General features: G+C 43.8%; 2 protein-coding genes across 2 annotated transcripts; both read left to right on the top strand.

Moving 5' to 3' along the window:
* The first annotated feature begins 54 nt into the window (after positions 1-54).
* On the top strand, positions 55-12,053 carry LOC128457336 (neuronal acetylcholine receptor subunit alpha-10). Its single transcript, XM_053441986.1, has 6 exons — positions 55-106; positions 5,000-5,145; positions 5,221-5,375; positions 5,460-5,706; positions 5,784-6,069; positions 10,046-12,053. The coding sequence occupies exons 1-6, from the start codon at positions 55-57 to the stop codon at positions 10,762-10,764; spliced, it is 1,605 nt and encodes a 534-aa protein (XP_053297961.1). The 3' UTR covers positions 10,765-12,053.
* Positions 6,474-9,551, top strand: LOC128457335 (E3 ubiquitin-protein ligase TRIM39). Its single transcript, XM_053441985.1, has 2 exons — positions 6,474-6,886; positions 7,000-9,551. Exon 2 carries the CDS (start codon positions 7,009-7,011, stop codon positions 8,659-8,661), a length of 1,653 nt encoding a protein of 550 aa, XP_053297960.1. The 5' UTR covers positions 6,474-6,886; positions 7,000-7,008; the 3' UTR covers positions 8,662-9,551.
* Positions 12,054-20,142: the final 8,089 nt, after the last annotated feature.

Below are 20,142 nucleotides of genomic sequence, written 5' to 3' on the forward strand. Positions count from 1 at the left end.
CTCCAGCAACACAGAGTCGCAGCAGCAGCTTCATCAGCCTCCTCTTCATCAGAGATGAAGCTGCTCTGCTACGAGTCCATGGCCGCTCTGCTGCTGCTTCTTCCAGGTGAGAACATTTTCACTTGTCAGAACTTGGGACGATTCCTGAGCTGATCCAGGACCTGCTTCTGGTTTCACTTCTGATCGTTTTCTGTTTGATTTGATTGCAGCCTGATGAAAAGCTCAGGGTTGATTGACAGCTGTCAGTGATGCATCAGTGTAGAATCAATAAGAAGAAAAACTGAATTTTAAGGCCAAACTTTAAAAAGCCTCACAAGTTTAATTAGTTTTAAAACTTTTTTTTGGAACAATCTAAAACTACTGTTAAATTACAAAGAGATTCTTTGACATTTTCATTTGAGCAACAAGAGGCTTCGTTCAGTCTGGTGTCGATAGAATCATCAAATCCTACAGAAATGAAAATTGATTTCTTTTTTCTGTCCAGCTCCTCATTTAACCAGCAGCTGAAGACATTGTCCATTTGACAGCGTTTGTCTGAGTGATGAGACAAATCCAGACTTCACAGGTCGAGGGGACGGACGCTCAGTCAACGTCCAACCAAAGGTTGTGAAGCTGAACACATCCGAATCTAAAGGTTCCACCGATACCAACCAATCAGGAGACAGTGTTTACAAACGTCTTTGACCATAGCAGCAGTAGAACAGGGAACTTTGTGATGGACGAGTGGATCAAAGATGAAGTGAGTCTGTGTGTGTGAGTGTGTGTGAGTGTGAGTGTGTGTGTGTGTGTGTGTGTGAGTGTGAGTGTGTGTGTGTGTGTTTGTGTGTGTGTGTGTGTGTGTATTTGTGTGTGTGTGTGGTTCAGGGTCAGTTGTGGGTCCATGTTGTGTCCTCAGAAGTGATGGGAACATGATGTGTGTGTTTGCCAGCTGGCGTCATCTCAGCTGTTGACGAACACATGAACCTCCTCCATGTTAACAGACAGGACATGAACCTCCTCCATGTTAACAGACGGGACATGAACCTCCTCCATGTTAACAGACAGGACATGAACCTCCTCCATGTTAGCAGAGGGGACATGAACCTCCTTCATGTTAACAGACAGGACATGAACCTCCTCCATGTTAACAGACAGGACATGAACCTCCTCCATGTTAACAGAGGGGACATGAACCTCCTCCATGTTAGCAGAGGGGACATGAACCTCCTCCATGTTAACAGACAGGACATGAACCTCCTCCATGTTAACAGACAGGACATGAACCTCCTCCATGTTAACAGACGGGACATGAACCTCCTCCATGTTAACAGACAGGACATGAACCTCCTCCATGTTAACAGACGGGACATGAACCTCCTCCATGTTAACAGACAGGACATGAACCTCCTCCATGTTAGCAGAGGGGACATGAACCTCCTTCATGTTAACAGACAGGACATGAACCTCCTCCATGTTAGCAGAGGGGACATGAACCTCCTCCATGTTAACAGACAGGACATGAACCTCTTCCATGTTAACAGACAGGACATGAACCTCCTCCATGTTAACAAACAGGACATGAACCTCCTCCATGTTAACAGACAGGACATGAACCTCCTCCATGTTAACAGAGGGGACATGAACCTCCTCCATGTTAACAGACAGGACATGAACCTCCTCCATGTTAACAGACAGGACATGAACCTCCTCCATGTTAACAGACAGGACATGAACCTCCTCCATGTTAACAGAGGGGACATGAACCTCCTCCATGTTAACAGACAGGACATGAACCTCCTCCATGTTAACAGACAGGACATGAACCTCCTCCATGTTAACAGACAGGACATGAACCTCCTCCATGTTAACAGACAGGACATGAACCTCCTCCATGTTAACAGAGGGGACATGAACCTCCTCCATGTTAACAGACAGGACATGAACCTCCTCCATGTTAACAGACAGGACATGAACCTCCTCCATGTTAACAGAGGGGACATGAACCTCCTCCATGTTAACAGACAGGACATGAACCTCCTCCATGTTAACAGACAGGACATGAACCTCCTCCATGTTAACAGACAGGACATGAACCTCCTCCATGTTAACAGATATTTGAGTCTGATGTCATCACCACAAGATGGCAGCGTTTGTATCTTAAATATTTTAGTTTCATATCTTGAGGAAGTCGTTTTTAAAATCAAAGCAAAATAGTTGAGTTAAAGTTTTCTTACTCTAGGAAAGTGTCGTGAAATAACAATAGTTATAATCACAAGAGTCATGAATAACATTGATCCTTCACAAGCAGCATGAGGCTAATGTTCATTTCCATTTTAGTACAAAAGATGTTAACACTCACACTCACACTCACACACACAGACACACACAGACTCACACTCTGTCTCTGTCTGAGTTTCTATTTTACATGTTCTTATCTGAAGGTCACTGAAAACCCTGTGGGTTTGTGCACTTCCTTTTTTGTGCAAAGCATGTGTGTGTGTCTGTGTATATGTGTGTGTGTGTGTGTGTGTGTGTGGTTGTCTGTGTGTGTGTGTGTGGTTGTCTGTGTGTGTGTGTGTGTGGGGGGGGAGATACCTCTGTTTATCTTGTCCTAACGTCTCCTCTTACACTCATCAATCTCTTTGTCTTTATTGCTGTTAAGAGTTCAGGAGTTTTTCCTGCTGACTCAAGGCTGTTTATTAAAATCATTTTTCTCACTCGTTACACAGATTCGCGATTCTTCAAAAGGCCTAGAGGCCGGCGCATGCTTCTGCGTTGTCACGGGCCCTTTACTTGCGTCGCCCAAATTTCTAAACTTTACAGCAAAGCTCCTCAAGCTTCACCAGCCCACAAGGCTGTGATTGGTCGGCTTACTACATCCTTTCCGGAGTCGCATTTCCGGTTTCATGTCCCATAACACCGGCAGAAACAACGGAAGATTTAGAAGATCGAATATGGACCAAATAGAAGAGCGTTGGCAAAAGAGATCCCAAAGTATGATCACTTGTATAACCCGTCACTGACTGGAGGATTTGTCCACCAGAAAGAGGCTACGAGGAGCCGCAGTGGTGATGTAAATGAACAGTCAACGAAGAAGAAAGAAGGCGTCTCTAAGGTCGTCTTTGACAAAACACGTTACTCCGCCTAGTGTTCTGGCGGGGAACTGCGTTGCAACATGGGCAACCCTTTGGGAACATAAATTCAAACGAGTCCTACGACACAGCTGCGTGAAAAGCCGCGTCGGCCTTAAGACAGAAAAACACATTTCTACTTTGGTTGTTTTTTCCATTCTGTACATTTTGTTCAACTAAAATAAACATTGACTTTACGACCTTAAAGGAGAAGTATAATAAATAGATTATTTTTCATAAAGATATCACAAGGTCACATCTTCAGGATAAATGAAGAATGTCACTGACCTTTTCAGTCAGTGCTGAGGCTGCACGTTCGGTTTCAGCAATGAGACCAAGTTTATCTTTTATGTTTTATTGAAAATGCAATTTATGTAAACTACAAATCTATAAACCAGTGTCTGGAGGGGATGTGTCTGATTTTCAATTTGAATGAATAATTGCGTCTGTGTGAAGGAGACTCTTCATAAGGCTGAATAATGATGAGAGATGTTGTGTTGAATGTTGTAGTTGAAATAATAAATGATGAAGTTTGTATTTTGTTGAGCCACGGTGACTCAGAGGGGGAGGAGATCCTGAAAGCGTCTTTGTCTTCGATGTTCACACGAAGCAGCGCATCACTTTTAAACAGATTAATCACACACAAGATAATTGGATGTTTTTATATTGAAAATCAGCCAAGATGGCTGAACTGCCTGATTTACACAAATATTTAATGTGCATTGACCCTGAATAAATATATATGGTGAGAATTTAGTTTTTGTGCATCACAGACTATAGAGCCAGATTGATATGATATATCTAATTCTATATCTATATCTTTTGTAAAATAGTTGTAGGTCATTCCATGGTATTCCACTGGATGAATCCTCCCACACCTTCTAAAGAACCAGGCTCTGCTGTGTCCTCGGGCCAAACACTGAACAACAGGTTTGATTAAGAGGCACAAAGTCAAACAGACTTCACAGAATGTCTCTCTGGGGACTGGACGTCTTCCACGGCTGCATGGAGACGACTGAGAGCAGCTGAGAGTCACAGGCTGGATTCTAGTTACTTATATGGTGACTGGAGCCGGAGGAGCTCTGTGTGCTGTGTCACTTTTATCTGCTCTGACTTACAACATGTTCATCTGATATGAACCTGTGAATCCTCTGGTTCTTCATGATCCGATCCGACTGGTGTGGACCCTGAACCTCCACAGCTGATTTCTCCCTGTCAGCTCCGACTGGTCATCGTGGTGGGATATCATCACATCCTGTAGCTGCAATGCATTGTGGTCCCTTCACTGTTGTGTTTGTGTGGATTCATTCAGAGCTAGTGAATGTTCTGTTTCTCACTGAACTGATCCACGTTTCATATCATGGATCCGTCTGTTAAAGTCCTGTCAGCTTAGTGTTGGCAACAGAGCTGTTTATGAATCTGGAGTCACTGGATTACGTTGGTTTCAGTTCAGGCTGACGGAGGAATATTCACTCGTCTCCTTTTAGTTCACATCCTCATGCTCATTATTAGTTGTGGCAGGATTTAGTGGAATTATCAGAAGTAAATCCTGAGGAGGCAGGGAGGTTAATTGAACTGGGAGTTGTGGTTTGCGGATGTGTGGGTTTTATGGAACATGAGATGTTTCAGGATGAAGAGAGAATCACCGCAGAGAAAAAGGACCACGTTCAAAAATGTAATTTATTTAACCCAACTTAAAGTTGAATAAAAAACTGGAATATTCTGCCTCAGTTCATTTTGGTTCAGTTGTTTCATTTAGCTGTAAATATAAAGAGGGAGAGGATGGCGCCCTCTTGAGGCTGCACTCAAAGGCTTTCAGAAGCTGAGCAGTTGTTCCTGAAGGGGGCGCTACAGAAAGGTTCATGGATTTGTCTCTTGTTACTCTGCAGTTTGTCGGGCTGCTCACGGACGCTTCGCTCAGAAGCTGCTCAACGACCTTTTCTCCAACTACACCAACGCCCTGCGGCCGGTGGAGGACACCGACCACATCATCAACGTCACGCTGCAGATCACTCTCTCCCAGATCATCGACATGGTAACACACCCTGACTGCACATGTATTCCTGTTGTGTACATCTGTGTTACACACACATGTCCGTGCTTTCACCAGGATGAGCGGAACCAGATCCTGACCACCTACCTGTGGATACGCCAGGTGTGGATGGACGCCTACCTCACCTGGGACAAGGACGACTACGACGGTCTCGACACCATCCGCATTCCCAGCAGCTACGTATGGAGACCAGATATTGTTCTGTACAACAGGTGGGTGTGTCCTCGATGAACACTCACAGCTACACAGACTGACCCCTTGTCCTCTATTCACCTCCTCAACTTTCTCCTCCACAGTGCGGACGATGAATTCTCCAGCTCCATGGAAACCAACGTAGTTCTCCGTCACGATGGTCAGGTGATGTGGGACCAGCCGGCCATCACGAAAAGCTCCTGCTCCGTCGACGTGGCCTTCTTCCCCTTCGATTTGCAGGAGTGTCACTTGACCTTCGGCTCCTGGACTTACAATGGAAACCAGATGGACTTGTCCAATGCCCTGGACAGTGCTGACCTGTCCGACTTTGTCTCCAACGTTGAGTGGGAGGTCAGTTGTTCCCATGTGTTCACAACGTGTTCAAGAGTTCTTTGACAAAATCTAAAATATTTCCTTTTCACAACCAGGTTCTTGGGATGCCAGCCAAGAAGAACGTCATCCTGTACGGCTGCTGTTCGGATCCGTACCCGGACATCACCTTCACTCTCCACCTGAAGAGACGGGCGTCCTTCTACATCTTCAACCTCCTCATCCCCTGCATGATGATCTCCTTTCTGGCTCCGCTGGGCTTCTACCTGCCCGCTGACTCGGGTGAAAAGGTTTCCCTGGGCGTCACGGTGCTGCTGGCCCTCACTGTGTTTCAGTTGCTGGTGGCTGAGAGCATGCCGCCCTCCGAGAGCGTCCCACTGATAGGTGAGCAGACTCAGGGAAGCTTTGTTACAGTTCTTCAAATGTTATTGACTTTCTAAATGGAGCAGGTGAGAGGGACCTGAAGAAGTTCTGTTGGAGCTGGACCAACTTCTTTGGAATCTCAAACGAGAAGATATCGCGTGATCAGTAGACAACAGATTTTTGTGAATCATTTATTTTACATGTGTCGTGTCAGGACGCAAAGAGAGTCCCAATGCTTTCATGTCATAATGGACTCATGGTAAAAAAGTTTATTCATTATGTTCACTTTTTATTAAACAAGTCAACAAATGACAACACTGATTTCGAGCCTGAGAAGCAAATCCTCAAACAACAGAGAGCAGTGCAGGTGAATCACATCAGAGGAACTTTGTGACTTCCTGTCAAACTTGTTCTGTTCGCTCAGCTCGTTCTGACTCTAACATTAGAGCCAAAGCAGAACATGTCAGTGCTTTAAAGAACCACTGAAGAAAACCATCCAGCTTTATTAGTATCACTTTGGAAACTTTGATCCCGACATGACGTGTCGTGGCCGATGGATCCAAAGACAATGAGCTCTCCATTGACCTATAACTGCCGGGGCTGATGGCTGCTCTGAAGAATAACTCCAGTTACAAACTGTGCCAAACATGTGTCACTGTGAAAAAATCCCAAACCAGAAATGCAACATAACCTGGTGAGAGTTCCGGTTAGAGCCGAGCCAGAGCAGAGAGCGGCGAAGCCTCATTCCACAGACGACAGGTCCAGATCAGTCGCTCTTCTCCGAAGTACTTAGAGAAGTTATTTAACAAAGAAGATCCTCTCAACAGCACAGAACCCGGTGAGTACACAGCTCAGCTGGGAGCATTAACACAAGCTCTGCTCACGCTCCACTGCACAGTAACACAGAACTGATAAAGGTTTTGTTTTTCACACTTTGATTTTTGTTCTCAGCGTGTGCACATGGCTGCTTCCAGCTACCGACTGAGTCAAGACCAGTTTGTGTGCCCCATCTGTCTGGATGTGCTCACTGACCCAGTGGCCACCCCATGTGGGCACAACTTCTGTAAGAGCTGCATCACTCAGCACTGGGCTGTCAACACCCCGTGCAGGTGTCCGATGTGTAAGGAGGTTTTCTACAGCAGACCGGAGCTGCGGGTCAATACTCTGATCTCTCAGATGGCCGCTCAGTTCAGACAAACCCAACCAGAGCCAACCCGTGTAGCAGCAGAGGAGGTTTCCTGTGACGTCTGCACTGGAACCAAACTGGGAGCCTTGAAGTCCTGCCTGGTGTGTCTGGCCTCCTACTGTGGAACTCACCTGGAGCCGCACCTGACTGTGTTAGGTCTGAAAAAACATCAGCTAATCCATCCTGTGGGAAATTTGCAGGTTCGGATGTGCATGAAACACGATAAACCTCTGGAGCTCTACTGCAAGATCGACCAGATGTGTGTCTGCATGCTCTGCATGGTTTTAGATCACAAGACACACAATGTCGTCCCCGTGAAAACAGAATACCAAGAGAAAAAGAATGAACTGGACGAGAAAGAGGCTGAGATTCAGCAGATGATCCAGAAGAGAGAGGTGATGATCGGGCAGCTCAAACACTCGGTGGAGGTCAGCAATGAAAGTGCAAACACAGAGAAGGAACAAGGTCTTCAGGTCTTTGCTGCTCTGAAGGAACCCATCGACCGAAGCCTGGCTGAGTTCATTGAGACGATCGATAACAAACACCGACCAATAGAGAAGCAGACCAAAGGCTTGGTTGCAGACCTGGAGCAGGAGATGTTTGACCTGAAGAAGAAAAGTGAGGAGCTGAAGCAGCTCTCGTGTTCTGAAGACCACTTCCAATTCCTCCAAACCTTCTCGTCCTTAAAGGAGGCCAAAGACTGGACAGGAGTTAGTATCCGTCAGCCATCATATAAAGGGACTGTGGCAGCGGCGGTGGCTGAGCTGGAAGAGGCGCTCAATAAAGAGATGCAGGTCTTCTTTGAGGCAGAGCTGAAGAGGGTCCAGCAGTATGCAACCAATGTGACACTAGATCCTGAGACAGCTAACCCCTGGCTCCTCGTGTCTGACGACAGGAAACAGGTGACGTTCGGTGAACTTAACAAGAATCTCCCCGACAACCCCAAGAGATTTTCGTATTATGCCAGTGTCTTAAGTAAGAACAGTTTTTCGTCAGGAAGATTTTACTTTGAGGTTCTGGTTGAGGGGAAGACGAAGTGGGACTTAGGAGTAGCCAGTGAGTCGGTGGACAGGAAGGGACAGATCACACTGAGTCCTCTGAACGGTTACTGGACCGTGTCTTTGAGGAACGGAAACGAGTACAAAGCTTTCGCTGAATCTCGCGTCTGTCTCCGTCTGAAGTCTGTGCCCAAGAAGGTGGGGGTGTTTGTTGACTATGAAGACGGTCTGGTGTCTCTGTACGATGTGGACACAGCTGCCGTCCTCTACTCCTTCACCGGCTGCTCCTTCACTGACAAACTCTTCGTCTTCTTCAATCCCTGCAATAGTGACTGTGGGAGAAACTCCGCCCCTCTGGTCATCTGTCCGATACAGAACCTCCAGTTGACGCAGTTATACTCCAGAGTAAAAAACAGAATAAATAATTGACAAAATATTTACTCCAGAACTTCAACTCAGATCGATGAGGACATTGGATTTCCTACTTGTCATTGATAATCATTAGATAAAGAATAGTAATGTGAACTGTTTATAGGAACTTGGCTGGAGGATCACATCTTTCTTTACCGTTGTGAAACAGGATGTTTTAGACATTTACCTTATGAGAATGAATCATGGATCTTGATAAAAAAAAATACTTAAGGGAAGGGTTGGGCCTTTGCAGAGGTGTGAGCTCTACTGAGTGAGATTGACGGGTCACATTCTTCTACTGCTACAGGAAGATCACAGAGACTGAGATCATCTAAGTTCATGTCATTACAATAAGCACTAAATTATATGTAATGTGAAAAAGGACGAGATATGAGCATGATTCTCTCTCTGGTGCAAAGTGAAACAAAAGGGGGACATGAGGAGCAGTGATGGTTATAGAAAGCTCCAGTGATGCAAAGGAGAAATATTGTGAATCGCTTTGGATAAAAGCGTCAGCTAAATGAAATGTAATGTAAAATAATAAGCAGGAGGAGAGGTGATTGGCAAACAGCCCCCCCCCCCCCCCCCCTGGTTCACCTAAAGCCTGAGTCTCCTCCAAACAGCATTTGATCATTTACAATCAAACTGGTGATTTATGAATGAAATATTCCACGTAATCCAACACCAGGATTATTCAAAGATTGATTTGTTAGAACTGACAAATACACATTTTATTACTCAGAACAAATCGACCCACTACAAACTATGACCACACAAATACCATGGAGATGGGTTAGTGTGTCATAATCGAAACGAAAACCACCGGAGTCTTTTATTTTGAAACGATGACTGTTATTCTTTGTGAAATGATTTTTCATGTCACATTAAAATCAAGTCAAACTGCTGAACTGAAGGTGTCTGTGATATTTGTTTGTTCAACTGAGGTTTAATGTGATCACATGGAGGAAATTGTTCTTTGCAGTGAAAGTCAAATGGAAATACATATCCAGTGGACGTGGGTTTTAAAACCTGAAGCAGCTTAGATACAAACCAATCACGTATTCATCCCAAATCAAATATTTATTACGTTCACACACCAAATCACTCAATAGAATGCTATATGATAAATAAACCAGGAAGATTTTGCTAATGGCTAATATCATATAATTGGAAAGAGATGAGATGTAAACGTTACTCTTGTTTATCTTGTTTATCTTTCATTTCTCTTACCGCTTCGCTTCTACTGGAGTTAGCATGCTAGCCAGCTAGCCAGCTAGCCAGCTAGCCCCTGCCGCCTGGCCTCTCTCCTCACTTAGAGACACACAACATTTTATAATCTGGTAATTACTCCTGTGAAGAATGTTCGTCCCTCTAAACGATCTTCACTTTCCTTTTTCAACAGGAAAATACTACATAGCGACCATGACGATGGTGACTGCTTCCACAGCTCTCACCATCTTCATCATGAACATTCACCACTGTGGTCCGGAGGCGCGTCCCGTCCCACCGTGGGCCGAGCGCTTCATCCTCAACCACCTCGCCCGCATCTGCTTCGTCTCTGAGGTCGGAGAGAACTGTTTCGGTCGGACTTCATCCAACAAACAACCTCTGTCCCAGGACGAGTCCGAGGCCCCATCAGCCAATGGGAATAACAGAGGAGCAAACTGGGATGTGAACGGACAGGCCTGGGGAGGGAGGGGGGAGGAGGGCGGGTCAGGGGAGTCTTCGAAGGTGAGACAGGATTTGACCAACCAGAAGGCCTGGAAGGAGGATCTGCTGGTGACCATCGACCACTCGAAGGAGGAAGGAGCTGCTGGTGGTGGAGAAGAGCAAGGAGATGAGAAAAACCATTTGTGTGGAGAAGAAGATCTTGTGGAGGAACAGAAAGGAGGTGAAGTCCTGAAGAACAGGAGGGAGATCTTGGTGAAGTGTATCTGCCAGCACCAGGGACTGTGCAAGAACGTCGAGTACATCGCCAACTCATACCAGGACCAGCGAGCGGCACAGCTGCGCATCGGGGAATGGAGGAAGGTCGCCAAGGTCCTGGATAGGTTCTTCATGTGGCTGTTCTTCATCATGGTCTTCTTCATGAGTATCCTCATCCTGGGAAAAGCCATCTGATAGAGAGCGAGCTTCAAAGAATCACAAGAGGAGAAGTTAGTCGTAGATCTAATGATTTGCTCCTTCAATGTAACACTCCTCATTTCCACTGGTGGTTTGTTAGTTCATGAGCTTCAAGGCTCAATCCAGACTAAACAAGTCAAATCGCATCATTTTAAAGCTTCTAAAGAAATCTCGTCCAACATGAGTTTCCTATTAAAGCATAAACTTCAGGTTTCAGATCTCAGAAGCTAACCCACTGTGCACTCGATATTTCCCAGTAGCTCTAAAGATCTTCTAATGTATTATCCATAGGAGTCACATGACCTGATGCAACTGAGAAGAGCAAAGATCTGTTTCCTTTACGTTAGATATGTTTCTGTCAAGTTGTCATAATAAATGAAACAAATTATTAGTGATTATGATCCAAACAACATAAATGTTTCCTGAGAATCAGGAAAAAAAACCGTCACTGTTTTGATGAATCTACAGAAAACTGATGCAGCACATTAATAGTATTTTATTTGCATTTTCATTTCAACATCTTTGTTCCCTATATAACAGAACATGGGACTGAGCTAGGTAGATCTATGTATTTCAACCACACAACATGCTACACACATCTATTTCTATGCAGCTTCATGCAGCTGGACACACAAGTCCTGCCGACTTGGTCCGATTTATATTTAAGGACTTATCTCAGCTGGATTCACGAGAACCTGGTTTCAGTATTTTGTTTGAAGGAAACTGTTTTCAGATGAATGTTCTAACGAAGAGAAGAAGTGATGCAGTGAGCTTTACAGAACCCAGACTGGTTTACATCTGTTTACATGATAACAACACTGACCTGATCTACAGCAACACACTTTGTCTTACAACTGAACACAAACACAAATGTCACAATTTTAAAAATGTTATGTGTTTTGCGTGTGCGTTTTTTGCCAACTACATGCCAGACTTTTTACATCAATCACATTCATATTAATTATTATGAACAACTCTGCTGAAATGTTATGATTTCTGTATCCTCCAACCGGAGAGGCTGGAATCAGCATCTGAGGTTCGGAGATTCAATTTGATGAATGTATGTCATCTATGAATATTGTGGCAACTAATTGTTACTTGTGTGTATACCAAACGTGTCAGTTGTGAATATTTCTTTTTAAAAGTCCCTCAAACAGAGGATTGGGCTGAAAGAAGGAACAGAACTCGAACCCATGCTAACCTCATGATTCCCTTTGAGTGCAGTGTTTGTAATGATCAGTGTGTCAAACTGATCCCAGTTACTACTTGTTGTATTTCCTGTTTGTGTGGCCGTGAACATTTGTCAAATGATTTATCACTCATTAAATCTTTCACATTAAAACAACTTTGTCCACTGCCTTTTATTTTCTAAATGTGTTGCATATAGGAGGTGTTGGGACCCAAGAGGGTATCGAACCCACGGCGTTGTCGATGTGCTGAAGGACACTGAGTCTGGTCTGTCCGCTGAGCAGTGACACGGACACGTTTAGAAACTGAAGAGTCAGGGGGAGAAGGACCAGAGCAGGACAACCAGAGGAGGGACGAGCAGAAGGTGTGAGGGGACAGAACGGATCCAGTGGACATGTGGACGGTTCAGACCACAGGAACAGTTAGAAGGACATTTAAGCTACAAGGGAAACAAGGCAGCGTTTCACGTTGAAGCCGATGCTGGTGACACGTTGAATTTGATAGATGATAGAAAGACATCATTGATTTATAAGATCTATATAGACGAACCAGTGGGATCACATGACCTTTGTGAAAGAGTGAAACCCCAGAAGGCTCAGTAGCACAGACCCTGAACCGAGTGTTGTGACCTCACCGGGTGTCGTCAACAGATTTAATACACAATTTACACAACTGCAGCACTTTGGTGTGTACCTAAATGTTACTGGAGCCGAGATCCTTCTGGTTCGTTCTCATTACCGTGGCTCATTGCTCTGTGGACCGCGCTGACTTTGCACTGGTCAATTCACACATAGAGATTTGTGTAACAAACAAAAGGCATCTTAACAATTCCCCGGCCTCTCAGCTGCAGCCAGGCCCCGGAGCTGAGTGGGAGGAAGTCACAAGAATAAAACCTGGACCAAAAAGTAACTTCAGTTCACGTCTGTCAATGTAAAGAAGATTTCTGATTAGGAGAGAAGACGGGATGAAGTCTTATTCATAACTTAAACATTTCAGATGAACTTAACTGATATTTCCTTCACTTCTTATTTGGAGTCACTTTCCATTCAGTTCAGAGAAATGTCTGTTTCCTTCTGTCATCATCTCTTGTTCCTGATCATCATTTCCCTGCTAAGAACGTTAAGAACAGCTGTTAATGTGCAGGACTGAGTCCTGGACCTGTGAGACCAACAGGACCCCGCTGATCCACATCGATCCATACGTTGTCTTGTGAGATGGTTTAGATTTGAAAACCTCTGGGGGCTGTTGGAATCAGTTTTCTTGATGTGCACGAAGCTGTAATAGCAGGGAATGGGCAGCAGATGGCACTAAACAGCTGTAAAATCCAAACTGTGTCTGTGCAACTTCACAATCCTTCAAAAGTAATTACTCAAGTTTCACGGGAGAGGCGGTGGACTAGTGGCAGAAACTTGGACTATGGGCAGAAAAGGTCTCTGGTTCGACTCCACGGAGAAACAACAAAAAGACGAACCTGGATTGATCTGTCCAAAATCCAAGAGGATTCTCCCTACCCTGTCTAGTGCCCCTGAGCAAGGCACCTTACTCCCCCAACATCTGCCCCGGGCGCCGTACATGGCTGCTCACTGCTCTGTGTGTCCTGCACCAGATGGGTCAAAAGCAGAGGTTACATTTCCCTACCTGCATGAGTGTGTCTGTGTTTGGGACACAGACACACTCTTAAGATAAATGCATCTTAATCTTAATCTTAAGAGTTTATTGTCATAAACAAAACAATCACATTCAGCAGTCGCTTGCAGTGAAATGCTTGGGTCACAGGCTCTGTTATGGCAATCCTCAGAATATTACAAGCGGACAAAAAAAAAAAAAAAAAGATAAATAGAATAGAAAAATGTCAATAGAAAAAAATATACATATCTAAAATATATATATATATATATATATATATACACCTGAAGAAAAAAGAAACCAATGGTGCAAATATGCTAAGGTGCAGAGTCAGTTGAATTATGACTTATGGCCGGGGGGGTGGAACTGTCTCTGAGCTGGTGCTGCCGGCCCGGATGCTGCGGTACAGAACAGAGAGTGGCCGGGGGGGAAAGGGGGCTCTGAAGATCCGGTTGCTCTTCTTCCTACAACGTTGAACATGCGTCACCAATCTTATTCATGTTATTTTTATTGTGAAGTTTAATTCTTCTTTAATCTAATGACATGAATCTATTCAGGGAACTGTTGGTTCTGGTTCCAGTGTCATTCATATGTATCTCTGCACCTTGAACTTTACACAAACACAACTGCTTATTTTCTGAACAAGGACACGTGACTCATAAATTCAGAGGGATCATCGCTACCTCTGTTCAGCAGCAAAGTTCTGCATTGTAGAACTTTGCTGCTGAACATTAAACCACAAGAGAAGGTTTCATCATTGTGTTATGCAGTTACCACAGCAGCCAGTAATGAGTGTTGATGGTCCGCTGTGAGCTGCCTCCGAGCAACACACTTACCAGTTTGTGCTGCTGATTAGTCCTGTGGGAGTGGGAGATGTCTATCAGAGCTCAGAGGGTCAACCTGACACCAGGGGCCTCCAGGGACACACAGGAACTCACAACAACAACATGAGGATGACATGTCCCTGTGTGAACCCTGACCTCTGAACATTACATCATCATCTAATAGACAAACTCCAATGAAACTTCAGAGAGCAGAAACTGTGCAGGTGCTTCAGCCCCGAGGCTGCTGACCTGGTTTGGGATCAGCTCATACATTCATCCAGCTCAGCATCATGGAAAGTTTCAGACCAAGTTTCCCAGTTTGTTGTGACACATTTAGGCTGACACACATTCAGCAGCTCTGGGATGAACTGGAACGTTGACTGAGAACCAGACCAGTCCCACTGGGAAGCTGCTCCCTGCCCATCAGCCCCTGGACGCCTCACTGATGCTTCTAATTCTATTAAAGCACTGGTCACTGAGCCTCCTGGGGGGTCTGAGACCTCCAGGACACTCATTACCCCCCCCCCACACACACACAAACACACAGACTGAAAGCTCCCTGCTGTCTGACCCACAGTGTGGAGAACATTGTCCTTTCTAACACAAGCTTCAGAATGATCACGTTAGAGACATAGGCCACAGAGGGCAGTTTGGGGGGGGGGGGGGGGGGGGGGGGGCAGAGATCAGCTGATGGACGCTCACGACTCAATGTAAAATCATTTAAAGTGGACGACTGTCCTCAGACCAGTCAGAGCTTCACAGCGACTGACAGGACGCTTTAGGCTTTTCAAAAGAATCTTTTTTTTTTTGAACAATTTATTTATTTCAATTTTTCAAACAAACAACAGTGATACAGGGCATCAAATCCCTGCCCCCCCCACCCCCACCCCATGGGCCAGAGTGGAACGAAAAAGGACAACAGCAATAACCACAGCAACAAAAAAATAAATAAATAAATAAAATAAAATAACAACAACATCAGCGAAGATAATACTGACAAATCAAAACAAAAAAGATAAAAATAAATTTAAAAAAAATAAAAAAAAATAAAAAAATAAAAAAAATACATTAAATAAATAAACAAAAATAAACCACAACAAAATCCAGATCACACACAATGTAACAACATAACAACAGTCCCATTCAGTGTATCCAGTCCTATCTCAATGTTGACCACCCGTGTCACGCCCAGGAGCAGCTCCACTGTGTAGGAATGCCACAAATCCTCCCCAACACCTATCAAAAACTGATGGCCTCCCCCTGAGACCACACAAAATCTTTTCTGATGGTAAATATGATGAGAGCTCTTTAAGCCACAAGGAAACACCAGGGGGGTCCTCACTTTTCTAGTTGATAGCTATGCATTTGTTAGCTGCAATCAGGGCTAATCTGATAAAACGAGTGTTGACTCTCATATTAATTGGTAAAATCGACAGGTCCCCCAATAGTGTCAGCCGTGGATTGGCTGGGATTTCCACCCCTACAATTCTTTTAACAATGTCCAAGATAGAGCTCCAGTACTGCTCCAAACAATCACACGTCCAGAACATGTGGAGAAGGGATCCTATTTCAGTCTTACACCTAGGGCAGTATTCAGAGTAGTTACTACTTATCTTATGGAGACGATGAGGAGTCAAGTAAACCCTGTGTATAAGATTAAACTGTAATAATTTGTGTCGGCTGTTATAGGAGAATGATTGAGAGCTACTACAAATCTTCTTCCATTCAGAGTCCTCAAAGGCATAATCAATGTCTGTTTCCCACTTAAGTTTTACCTTCAAAGCTGTATTTTCTGACAGGCTCATTAGTCTGTTGTAAGCATAGGATAAAAAGCCTTTAGAGTTATGCTTGTCTCGCATCATACTGTCTATCTCAGAGTCCTCTAAGGGGGTAAGTTTCCCACCTTGCTATACCCTAATGAAATCCCGGACTTGTAAGTATTTATAAAAATGTGCAGAGGGGAGCCCAAAAGAGAGCCTCAGTTGCTCAAAGGATCTCAAATTATTGTGCTCATATAAGTGTCCAAAGGTGCATATACCTCTGCTATACCACTCTCTAGTAATACCATCTCTCAAAGCCCCAGGTAAGGCCGGGTTAAAATGAAATGGAGTAGAGCCATACAGTGTGCGAACACTATGGGACTTTGCTCTGATTTCATCCCAGATTTGTGATGTAAATTTTATCATTGGATTTGAGGATACAGGTTTTTGCTTGTGATAAGAGTTAATAAATGGAATGCTACACAAAGCTTCCGCTGTATGAGACTGTTCAATCTGTTTCCAAGCTGGAGGGTGTTCTAAATCTTTAATCCAAGTCCAGATAGCTCGGGATTGAGCAGCTAAATAGTATAACCGAAAATCTGGTAAATTTAGCCCTCCCTGTTCAGGGGGCCGACAGAGTGTTTTGAGCTTGACTCTGGGAGTTTTACCATTCCACAGAAATCTAGATATCAGTCTGTCCAGGTTTTTAAAGAAAAATTTCGGAATTGGTGTTGGCAATGCTTGAAACAAGTAAAGAAATTTGGGTAAAATATTCATTTTAATACAATTTATTCTTCCAATTAGGGATATGGGAAGAGACTTCCATCTGTCTAGGTCTGCTTCAACTTTTTTAAACAGGGATTCATAGTTGAGAGAGTAAATCTGATGTAGCTGGTTGGATATTTGCAGACCAAGGTAGCAAATTTTACAGGGGTCCCAATGAAAGGGAATGTCTCCTCTTGATAATCCCTGAGCAGCTAGGTTAAGAGGCATCATCACACTTTTCTGTTTGTTTATCCTGTACCCCGAGATGCAGCTATATTCCTCTAACAGGGTGCAGAGGGCAGGTAGCGACGTTAGTCAAATACAGCATAATGTCGTCGGCATAAAGCGAAATTACGTGCTTTTTGTCTTCGACCATAACACCTTCTATTACAGGATGCGTTCTAATAGCAACTGCGAGGGGCTCGACTGCCAATGAGAAGAGGAGAGGGGACAGGGGGCAGCCCTGGCGAGTGCCGCGTGACAGGGTAAAAAGTGATGAGATGTCAGCATTTGTTCGAATCGTTGCTGATGGATTAAGATAGAGTATTTTTATCATTTGTATCAAATTTGGACCAAAATTCATTTTTTCTAAAACTGCAAAGAGATAGGGCCATTCTAAACGATCAAATGCCTTTTCAGCATCTAATGAAAGGGCAACGGCCGGCGTGTTGATGTTTTTGGCGCAGCAAATTACATTGAGGAACCTACGAATGTTATCAGAGGAAAAGCGATTCTGAATGAAGCCAGTCTGATCTTTATATATGAGGTCGGGTATCACTTTCTCCAGCCTGGTAGCTATGACCTTGGTGAATACCTTATATTCTGATGAGAGAAGAGCTATGGGCCTATAGGAACCACAGAGTTTTGGGTCCTTACCAGGTTTCAGCAGGACAATAATCAGAGCCTGTTCTAGAGTTTTAGGTAGTTGATGTATTTCAAGTGAGTGTTTGAACATATCCATTAGCGGTGTTATTAAATTAGATGCAAATGCTTTATAGAAGTCCATAGAGAACCCATCTGGCCCTGGCGATTTTCCTGCCGAAAGTTTACCAATTGCATTCAAAACCTCCTGTTTAGTAATATCTGCCTCTAGGCTCTCCCGTGTCCCCATCTCCATCCCCGGAACGTCCAGCCCCTCTAAGAAGTTAATCAGTTTATGAGTATCGACCCCCTGAGAGGAATACAAGTCAACATAGAAGTCCTTAAAAATGTCATTAATACATTTGGGATCATGGACTATTGTGGCACCATCCCTGGTCTTAACTGAGGGGATGCATCTAGAGTTTTCTTCTTTTCGGATCTGCCAGGCTAATAATTTACCACTTTTATCGCCATGTTCGTAATATTGTTGTTTCGTTCTAGCCATAGCATTCTCGATCACCCTAGTGGTTAGCAGATTATATTCAGTCCTCTTGATGTTTAAAAGATCTAAAGTCGTATCACTTTGAGTCTGAGAATGTTCCCTTTCAAGATTCCTAATCTCTGATTCAACTGTTTTGGTTTTCAGCATGTATTGTTTTTTTTTCCATGATGTATAGCTTATAGTCTCACCTCTCACATAAGCTTTTAAGGATTCCCAAACAGCTGTTGGCGAGGCAGTCCCTTTATTAATGCTAATAAAACTGTCCATTCTATCACTAATAAGTTTAACATAATCTACATCGTTAAGTAGGTGTGTGGGGAATCGCCAAAGTCTGAAATTACTAGTAGCGTTCTTTTGGGCCATCTGGAGCATGAGAGGAGCATGGTCCGAGTGAGTCATAGCTAGATATTCACATGAGGATATAAGGTGAAATCTGTCAGCATGAGTAAGAAAAATATCAATTCTAGAGTAGCTTTTATGAGCATGTGAGTAGAAGGAATACTCACGTACTGACTTGTGTTTATCTCTCCAGACATCTACAAGTTTGAAATCAGCCATTTCTTTTTTGAGAGTTTTCGCTGCTTGAGACAGAGTTTTGGGGTTAGAGGATGACCGATCTTTGGATGGATCCAGGACTAAATTCATATCACCACCTATGAAAAGTTCACTAGCATGACAAGTTAGTGTGAAAAGTAAAACTTTGGAAAAATTGAGGGCAGTCGTAATTTGGGCCATATATATTAACTAACGTGATGGGTTCACCTGATAGGGAGCCTTTAAGTATCAAGTATCTGCCCTGTTTGTCTTTTTCAACATTATCTACTTGTAGAGGGACATTTTTACCTATCAGCGTGGCGACACCTCGGGATTGGGATGTGAAGGAGGAGTAAAAGGTCTGCCCTTGCCATTGGCGTGTTAGTCTAGCATGCTCAGCATCGGTTAGATGAGTCTCCTGTAGTAGAGCTATATCTATTTTATGATTCTTAAGAAAGTTAAGTACCTTTCTGCGTTTTGACAAATCATTGATGCCATTAGTATTCCATGTCAAATACTTAAAAGCTACCGCTGTCATTTTTTCCCCCTAGATATCTATTTCTCCTATGAGGTGACGTAAGGTCCAGAAACAGGCAATAAATCCAGGCTATTGTTTTATCTAATGGATACATTTCTATGTCTTGTGTACAGAGTAAGAATGTAAAAGGAAAAAAGAACAAAAATAAACTAAACGGAAAAAAAACAAAAAAAACCCCAAAAAACAAGAAAACACCCCTCTTGCCCCACTCCCTCCCCAACTGAGGAAGTGGTGAACCCCTAATCTTCCTGACGCTTTCTTAACGCAGCTGAAACCTATATTGCTGCGTCATTGAATGGTGCCTAACCTCCTTAAAAATTAAGTAATCTATTAGCCATTAAGCCAAGTTCACACCAGAAAATTACAACTAGCCTATTTAAGGTGAGGGAACAATGTATGTAATAACAATTACCCAAAACAACGTCAATATACACAAGTAAGACCATGTCTGTCTTAATATGGTGATTTGGAACATTTTATAAACATAGTTTAAAACACAAATGCACCCCCCTAGTAACCTACTTACATCTGGGGTCCGCGATAAAGATGAACAAGTTTGAACAGTGTCCAGAAGGAGAGTGACAGCCAGGTTACAAGTCCAGAAAGATGCCAACGGCAGACATGCAGTTACTCCAGAGAACAGCGACACCGCGTCGGAGCAAGAACAAAAATCCTCTGGCCAAACAGGTCCGTGTCATTCAAGCACTGTTGGGCGGTAAAATTGCACCAGCAGGGGAAATAAGTTTCTTCGGCCATCTGAAGTCAGTCCTGTCCATC

The sequence above is a fragment of the Pleuronectes platessa genome, chromosome 15, assembly GCF_947347685.1.
Source record: "Pleuronectes platessa chromosome 15, fPlePla1.1, whole genome shotgun sequence".
Lineage (NCBI taxonomy): Eukaryota > Metazoa > Chordata > Actinopteri > Pleuronectiformes > Pleuronectidae > Pleuronectes > Pleuronectes platessa.

What these genes read in the sequence shown, in the direction of transcription:
- LOC128457336 (XM_053441986.1), top strand. Translation starts at nt 55, where the DNA reads ATGAAGCTGCTCTGCTACGAGTCCATGGCCGCTCTGCTGCTGCTTCTT. An exon ending in TCTGCTGCTGCTTCTTCCAG is followed by an intron (nt 107 to 4,999) that starts GTGAGAACATTT and finishes GTTACTCTGCAG; the next exon opens with TTTGTCGGGCTGCTCACGGA. An exon ending in TCTCCAACGTTGAGTGGGAG is followed by an intron (nt 5,707 to 5,783) that starts GTCAGTTGTTCC and finishes TTTCACAACCAG; the next exon opens with GTTCTTGGGATGCCAGCCAA.
- LOC128457335 (XM_053441985.1), top strand. Translation starts at nt 7,009, where the DNA reads ATGGCTGCTTCCAGCTACCGACTGAGTCAAGACCAGTTTGTGTGCCCC.